General features: G+C 36.2%; 1 protein-coding gene across 1 annotated transcript; it reads right to left on the reverse strand.

Moving 5' to 3' along the window:
• Positions 1-46: 46 nt before the first annotated feature.
• On the reverse strand, positions 47-4,613 carry LOC141848268 (V-type proton ATPase subunit E-like). Its single transcript, XM_074736321.1, has 6 exons — positions 4,428-4,613; positions 3,229-3,329; positions 1,843-2,023; positions 1,285-1,481; positions 644-743; positions 47-265 (listed from the first exon to the last, which is right to left on the reverse strand). The coding sequence occupies exons 1-6, from the start codon at positions 4,527-4,529 to the stop codon at positions 230-232; spliced, it is 717 nt and encodes a 238-aa protein (XP_074592422.1). The 5' UTR covers positions 4,530-4,613; the 3' UTR covers positions 47-229.
• Positions 4,614-8,755: the final 4,142 nt, after the last annotated feature.

Genomic DNA, 8,755 nt, shown 5'->3' on the forward strand with positions numbered 1-8,755 from the left:
GCGATACAATACAATGATCGATTTTTTATATGTAAGTGCAACCGTATGAATGAACTAACAACTTGTGTATTTCATCTTTTCCAAAGAAATTTGATTACTGAGCATTTGCTGGCTCAATCACGATAAAAAAATATTACGATACAGATTTCATAATCATCTGCTCAAATAGAATATTCGAAGAAGTGCTCGAATGGATCATTATTTTAGACAACGATGGAGAAACCATCTATTAAGCAGCAACCTGACCATAGAGATGCTTCCTTATCTGCAATTAACCGAAACAACTCAACTATTAGAAATTTGACGACAAATATTCTCAAAGAGATTTGTGAATGTTTATGATGACAAATATATTGTGCTTTCACAGAAGGGGACTAAGTTACACTAACTAACTTTTCATTTTCAACAAATCTTATTTTGAATGATAAAAAAAATAATAAGCAATGTTATCGAGTGTTTATATTCAAAATAAAAGGGCAAATTTCATTTCAATGCTTTTAAATCACCTTTTTAAATATGTATTTCCATCCAAACACTAAGTAGATTAAAAATGACAGGAAATTAGAGGGATAAAATTTCACTCCAAAGAGAATATCTTGAATCTTGTTTCTATAGCATTCACTGAAGTTATATAAGTGAGTACCTCAGGCAATTTCTTGCGGAAAGCGACATCCAATCTTGCATCAAGCGTATTTTCACAGACAATCTTCCCATCTATAGAAGCCAAGGCAACACCACCAGAGCTGATAATAAAGGATTTGTGTTAACGAAATAGAAGGACTGCACTCACACAAATTAACTCGATGCATATAATAGGAGCAAACAATTTGATTAACTATTGTTGTTTACACAGCACAATTGATATTATCAACCATGTAAAGATACCAAGTGTCCATTTAAGTGAATAGATGGACGGGATATAGGCCGGACAACTTTTGTTTTTGAACCATCCTTGCTGGGATCCTTTTCTAGTTTATGTATTAAGTTGGACATGGTATTTATGCTCCAATTTGAGGGAAAAGTGTTGAAGTCGGTAGGTATGTGTTTGGATTTAGACCCGCATTAGATGTTTAAGATTATGGTTTATGGTTGTCTAACAAATTAGTCCTCTTTGCAACAAGCAACACAATAATGTCTTTCCATGGCATTCAACAACTATTATATAAAAAAAGTGATTATTAATCAAGTAGGGGTAAAACACTTAATTATGATAAACGTATTCAACTCCTAATCCCCATGGATGTAAAAATGGATATCTATGACTATGTTCTGAAAGTGCATTACCAATGGAGACCATGAGCGTTATGGTGACTAGGGGCAGGTGGTAAGTAGACATTAGTGTCTACAACAATATTTGGTGGGTGAACACTTTCTTTAGCTGCATATTCATTTTTTGCTGACTCCAAAACAGACTCCACAAGATGAAGATCTTCTGTCCGACAACGCAACAAAACAGCTGGTTCTTTCAATCTGAGCAAGCTCTACAAGGACAAAAGAATTCCAATTTCAACTCCAATGAATTTGGAATGGAAAAAATAAATGAATTGAAGAACCAATCCTTTAAACTTAGCACACATAAAGAGAATAAAACATATTGCTTGGACTATAAGCAGAGAATCTTAGTAGTCTTTAGTTAGATCAAGGTGGAAAATAATGGTGAAATAATTAACATCAATGGCTAGCTATAAATAGGAAAGACTTTAGGTCATGCCATCATAATGCTAGTCTCACAAGTTCAAAGATTATATCAAAATAAGCTAAACCTGAGTTCTAAGTATTTCCTACTATAAATGTTTACTGTCAGTAAGTAGTAATGCAAGAAAAGATGCACAAGAATCAAACCTGAACAATGAGATCCTTCAATAGGTGTTTATATGAATGATCATGATGGATAACATTCAAGATGTGATGATGGCTGACACTCAGGAGCTCCTTTGCAGCAGCCTCTTTCATGGAGCCGACTAAATCATCTTGAGATTGAAGAACTTTGATACGAGAAGCATTCAGCTGCATTGAATATTCACTGCAGATAGCAATAGAGGAGACTCATGTTATCATTGATCACCATAAATAACTTAATATCCATTATTAGATGATAACTTATCAAAATATAAAGAATAAACTTCTCTCGACAATATATAAAAGGCAAGAGGATTATTATGGAGCAAACCGAACTCCAACTTCACTGTCTATAATCCTTTTGAGTACTTTATGAATACTTTAAAATTTTTCAATAATTTGTCCTTATTCATTTAACGTAACACATTTCAAAATAAATTGCTCCTAAAAAAATATTTTACATAAATACCAAGTTGAGATGAAAAGTATTACATTGAATTTGACAGCTGACATAAATATACAGGTGAACTAATCATAGACAAGCGTTAGCTCAATCCCATTCCTTTGTGAAAATCTAAAAAGGTTATATACATATATAGTCTTTCCATAAATTAGTTGATGAAATTTATATATTTATATTCCATATTATATATTTCTTGGTTCTCTAATCCAAAATATATGCATTTACATAATTTCAGTTATTTATATTTTCAATCATTGTCCTTTTTAGTTTGGGACACAGCATGACTCACGCATCTAGTTCCTATGCTTTTAGCTGGTCAGTATATTTTCTTTGTGACAAACAAAAACATGACATAGAGAAGCAATTTCTTCATATACAATTTTCAATGGAATAAATAAACGCTAAAATGAAAAATATTTGTGTACATGTTTTGAATTTTATGGTATATGGAAAATTAAAGCAGTTAAGAATAAGAAATCATGATGTCAGGATGATGGATCAAGTACATAGTTAATGAGGTTACTATCTAATCAAGATATCAAAGTATTATGACATTGTTGTGATTGCCTTCGCATGCAAATGAAGTAATTGTGTTATTTATTACCTCTTTTTAATGATAATATGTTCTTCATAGAAGAGTTGTGTTAGTTTGTATAGCACCAACCAACAATAGCTCATAGATTGTTTCCAAACTTAGTTGTCTGGATGAACTACACTTAATGACCACAAAATTAATGAAGCTGGCTATGTCGTATGTAAACATTAATTTTGACATAATTCACAAAATGAAGTGACCACTGAACATCAATGAACCATATGTTTGCTGGAAAATTAGTACGGTGTACCAAAAATAGCAAGTGACAAGATCATTGGTTAGAAAATTAACAAAGATAAAGCAGAAGAAAATCAATGGACAAGTATTTTACATTTTCTTCCGAATTTCAACTTGTTTCTCTTTACGTTCATATTCTTGTCTGATCTTCTTCTTTTCAGCTTCAACAAGTTGTAACTTCTCGATGTTAAATTCCTAGAAAGCAAATTGAGGAGCACACAGTTAAACAAAGACCAAAGCAAAAAAGCTTAGTAGAGTGAGAAATCAAAATGACATGTCATGCAATGAAAAATGCTTCTTAATTTATACTTATAATTCTTGGAGAAATGATGCTATGGCAACCACTGTGTTTGGTAGGGAAACCGATCTGTCCAGTAGGGATAAAGACGAGCTAGTGTCTGAAGAAAATATTCTCATCATACCATATGTGTGTTCATCTTGAGCATCAACTATCTTTCTATAACTCAATTTACATTTAATTAACAGGCAGCTATGTCTGAATAAATATTTTTGAAGAGTTGATGCCTCTTTTACCTCTTTTAGTTCCCCTTCTAATGATTTCTTCTTCTTTTTTAATTGCAAGGGCATTCCATGAACATTTCCTTTGATTGAGAAAATTTTGATAAGTAATCCATCAACATATTTGGTATGCAATCAGTCCATATTCGTAGTGAGTTAGTTTATTGAATTACTCACATTCAGCAATGCTTCCCCAAGCTGAGTTCCACTATGATTTTGTTGAATCTCCAAGGATGATTCACCTCCTTAACTCCATTGGTATTGAGGCTACTCCGATAATCTCCAGTGAGTTATGGTACCCCAAAAAATTGATACTGGTTGAACATGTCTCACTGTGTTTGTTAAGGCTCTAAACTTTAAATTGAATCCCTTATTTATGTTCATTAACATCAATCACTCCCATGCTTCCTTTTACCTACCATTATTGACCTCTAATAAACAATATAAGCCATAGGCACTTGTAATATGAAGCAAATGAAAAAAGGCGAAAATCCAATTAATACTATCGAGAATAAACAGTACAGGGTTTAGGGGTGGTAGATCGCCATAAGAGAGCAGGGTCGAATCCTCGGGGGAACGATCCCTTGGGAAATAAATTTCCTTTAAAATCGCTGTGGGTTTACCGCAAGAGAATAAACAGTACGACATAGCTTGTATGCGTGTTATCATGCTAACCGTGACTAGTTCGCTTTGTCCAACTATGAGCGACAAACAGCAAACGAAGACCGAATAAGAAGAAAGCAAAACTAGAGGAAGAGATCCGGAAAGTCATACCTCTTCGGCGGAGATGGAGATCTCGTTGGCCTTCTCCTCCGCCTCCTGGCGGATAAACCGCACCATCTGCTGGATCTGCTTGGAGACATCGGCGTCGTTCATCTTCCCTCTCCGGATGCCTTCCGATCGTCTGGAAACGAGATCGGAGAAGACCGACCGCCACAAGGGAGGCAGCAGCGGGAAGTCAAGACGACGGACGATGGACCAAAGAGCCAAGCAGAGTCACTGAGTCGCTCGCTATTGTCTCCGAGTCGCTCGAACCGAATCAGGTTCCGCTCCAAGTATTTTTGTAAACGGAACCCCAACTTCACATCTCAACGGTTCATCATCGTACTTTAACTCTCCGTCCTTTAGATGATGGCCGAGGTGCAATGAACCAAATCTACCGCCGGCAACTTCCTGCAAATTAAATCAGAATCCTTCATCGTCGGTCGGCTTCATGATGCATGTGGGTCGGTACAACTGCGTGCATGCGAAGCACCTACCTTCTCCTGGGCGTCTCGGCGTGAGGTCGCAGGGCGAGCGAGGAGCAGGGTGGCCGATCGTGACCAGCGTTGAGGCAGAAGGATTCAGCCATGAGAATTGAGTTGTGGATGGAGGAAGCGATCCTGGGCGTTAGAGCTTTGCAGAGGTCAAGGCCCTACAGATTTAACTCCAGCTGCTCGAGCAGCTTCTTCGCTTGGTTGAGCTCCGCGAGCAGAGCAGCGCAGACATTGGCCTCCATGGACGTAGCTGTCGAGAAACAGGGAATGGATCGGCTCCAGTTTCCGGCGCCGTGCTGTAGTTGAAGATCGATCGATCGATCGAAGTGCTTCCCCAGAGAGTTATATAGGCGACGAGGAAGCGCGTGGAAATTCAACGGCGAGGGATTTGTCAGACAAAACGAGTCGTTGGGATGCGAAGTGGAAGGACGATTTAAACCCTCAATTGCAAAATATCAGTGTCAATTTCTTTGTAAAAAGGAAAAAGGATAAATTTAAAATTATGAATTTTTAAAAAGACAGTATCTAATTTTCCGATTTTTCAAATGATACATTTATTTCTCATTTTACTCCATCAATCAACTTGTATTGCATTCAAAAACAAATAAGATGCCTTTAGTGTATAACTAAATTGGTTATGATGAAATAGACTTATAGAAAAGAATAAGAATTTGAATTTCAACGAAATCGAACAATACCCATACAAGTTTATCAAAAAAATCAAAAATATAAAAATTTTAAATTTGAATTATGATTTAATCATGTCAAACCCACTAATCTATTGATCTTTTATTTTAATTTTAAATTTAAGAAGAAACAATCTCCAACAAGCCAATCTGAACCCATCATAAATCGATCTATGTGGATCACAGACTTAGATTGGTCGGTCCGCCTAGTCGGCTCATCTAATTTCGTCTTAAAATTAATTGATAAAATTTTAATTTAATTAATTTAAATTATTTGACCGAATAAATCACTCTGACATATCCAAATCAAATTGATAATTATTATTTGAAATCCAATATTACAAGGGTGTTCTTCAAAATTCAGACTACAGTGGTTGATAGTGATCGACGGAAATACTAAATGAAAAATAAATACGTTTTTTGAAATATCTAAAAGTTAATTGTGCTTTTTGAAATGCCACAATAAGTATCCCGGGTCAATTACGGTATTTTATACGATTAATTTTATGTTTTGTAAAAATATAATTTCCACTTTTATGCAGCCGCCTATATTGGCTTCGCCGATTGGGAATTATCGGTAGGGTGGGCCCATTGCCATAACTATTTTTAAGCAGGAGCTCGGGAGCAACATGAGCCACTATGCCACGTGGAACGACAGTATCTGATTTTAAGCCGTCGCTGTCTATTTGGCTAACCATTCGATCGACCTCATTTCATTTGCCAACACTAGTTTGACACGTGTGGCCGGTGTGGGAATATAATTGTAGTCGAGATGGTTAATTCCACTTCCACGCGATCGAATAACGACAGCAAAACACGTGTACTTCTACCGAAGGTGCACGGCGAAGGAAACAAAATCATGATGTCACTTATAGAGAATGCGAAACATGTCTAGGTGCCCATCATTCAAACTTGATCGAGGACACGATGAAAGAATTGGTTGAACTCGTGTTCTCGATACTTTGCTATTGCCGTTGAATGACTTTGTCGATGGTGAGCTCATTGGTCAACGATTTATTATTATTATTATTATTATTACTTTGCTATTCTCGATACTTTGCTATTGACGTATACATTCAATGTAGTTGTTACATATTTATAATTATCATTGGTCAACGATTTTTTATTATTATTATTATTATTATTATTCCTACGTTCTTATCTTGTCCCGCATAGGCAACAAATAGTCCTTCCCGAAATTGATGTGATGGATGATAAAATTGATCCACCATGAATAATTAAAACATCTTTGACTATAATTGATCTGAGTAATTTTGATAATGATTTCAATCAAAATTATTATAATAGTATTTCAACGATTTTAATTAAGTTGAATTGATTTTAATTATAATTTTAAGTTTGTTGAAATAATTTTAATTAAAAAATATTATAACAATAGAATAAAAACATTTTCAAGATATTGAGATGCCTTTTTGATATTCTTGTCCCTTGCCATTTAGCATTCGCAATCCATCCAATCACCACAGCGGTAGATTTGGTTCATTGCACCTCGGCCATCATCTAACGGACGGAGAGTTAAAGTACGATGATGAACCGTTGAGATGTGAAGTTGGGGTTCCGTTTACAAAAATACTTGGAGCGGAACCTGATTCGGTTCGAGCGACTCGGAGACAATAGCAAGCAACTCAGTGGCTCTGCTTGCCTCTTTGGTCCATCGTCCGTCGTCTTGAATTCCTGCTGCTGCCTTCCTTGTGGCGGTCGGTCTTCTCCGATCTCGTTTCCAGACGATCGGAAGGCATCCGGAGAGGGAAGATGAACGACGCCGATGTCTCCAAGCAGATCCAGCAGATGGTGCGGTTTATCCGCCAGGAGGCGGAGGAGAAGGCCAACGAGATCTCCATCTCCGCCGAAGAGGTATGACTTTCCGGATCTCTCCCTCTAGTTTTGCTTTCTTCTTATTCGGTCTTCGTTTGCTGTTTGTCGCTCATAATTGGACAAAGCGAACTAGTCACGGTTAGCATGATAACACACATACAAGCTATGTCGTACTGTTTATTCTCTTGCGGTAAACCCACAGCGATTTTAAAGGAAATTTCCCAAGGGATCGTTCCAAGGACCCTGCTCTCTTATGGCGATCTACCACCCCTAAACCCTGTACTGTTTATTCTCGATAGTATTAATTGGATTTTCGCCCTATTTTCATTTGCTTCATGTTACAAGTGCCTATGGCTTATATTGTTTATTAGAAGTCAATAAATGATAGGTAAAAGGAAGTATGGGAGTGATTGATGTTAATGAACATAAATAAGGGATTCAATTTAAAGTTTAGAGCCTTAACAAACACAGTGAGACATGTTCAACCAGTATCAATTTTTTGGGGTACCATAACTCACTGGAGATTATCGGAGTAGCCTCGATACCAATGGAGTTAAGGAGGTGAATCATCCTTGGAGATTCAACAAAATCATAGTGGAACTCAGCTTGGGGAAGCATTGCTGAATGTGAGTAATTCAATAAACTAACTCACTACTAATATGGACTGATTGCATACCAAATATGTTGATGGATTACTTATCAAAATTTTCTCAATCAAAGGAAATGTTCATGGAATGCCCTTGCAATTAAAAAAGAAGAAGAAATCATTAGAAGGGGAACTAAAAGAGGTAAAAGAGGCATCAACTCTTCAAAAATATTTATTCAGACATAGCTGCATGTTAATTAAATGTAAATTGAGTTATAGAAAGATAATTGATGCTCAAGATGAACACACATATGGTATGATGAGAATATTTTCTTCAGACACTAGCTTGTCTTTATCCCTACTGGACAGATCGGTTTCCCGACCAAACACAGTGGTTGCCATAGCATCATTTCTCCAAGAATTATAAGTATAAATTAAGAAGCATTTTTCATTGCATGACATGTCATTTTGATTTCTCACTCTACTAAGCTTTTTGCTTTGGTCTTTGTTTAACTGTGTGCTCCTCAATTTGCTTTCTAGGAATTTAACATCGAGAAGTTACAACTTGTTGAAGCTGAAAAGAAGAAGATCAGACAAGAATATGAACGTAAAGAGAAACAAGTTGAAATTCGGAAGAAAATGTAAAATACTTGTCCATTGATTTTCTTCTGCTTTATCTTTGTTAATTTTCTAACCAATGATCTTGTCACTTGCTATTTTTGGTACACCGTACTAATT

Source organism: Curcuma longa, chromosome 17 (assembly GCF_044706935.1).
Source record: "Curcuma longa cultivar G26 ecotype Majalengka, Jawa Barat chromosome 17, ITB_CL_G26_1.1, whole genome shotgun sequence".
In the NCBI taxonomy this organism is placed as follows: Eukaryota; Viridiplantae; Streptophyta; class Magnoliopsida; order Zingiberales; family Zingiberaceae; genus Curcuma; species Curcuma longa.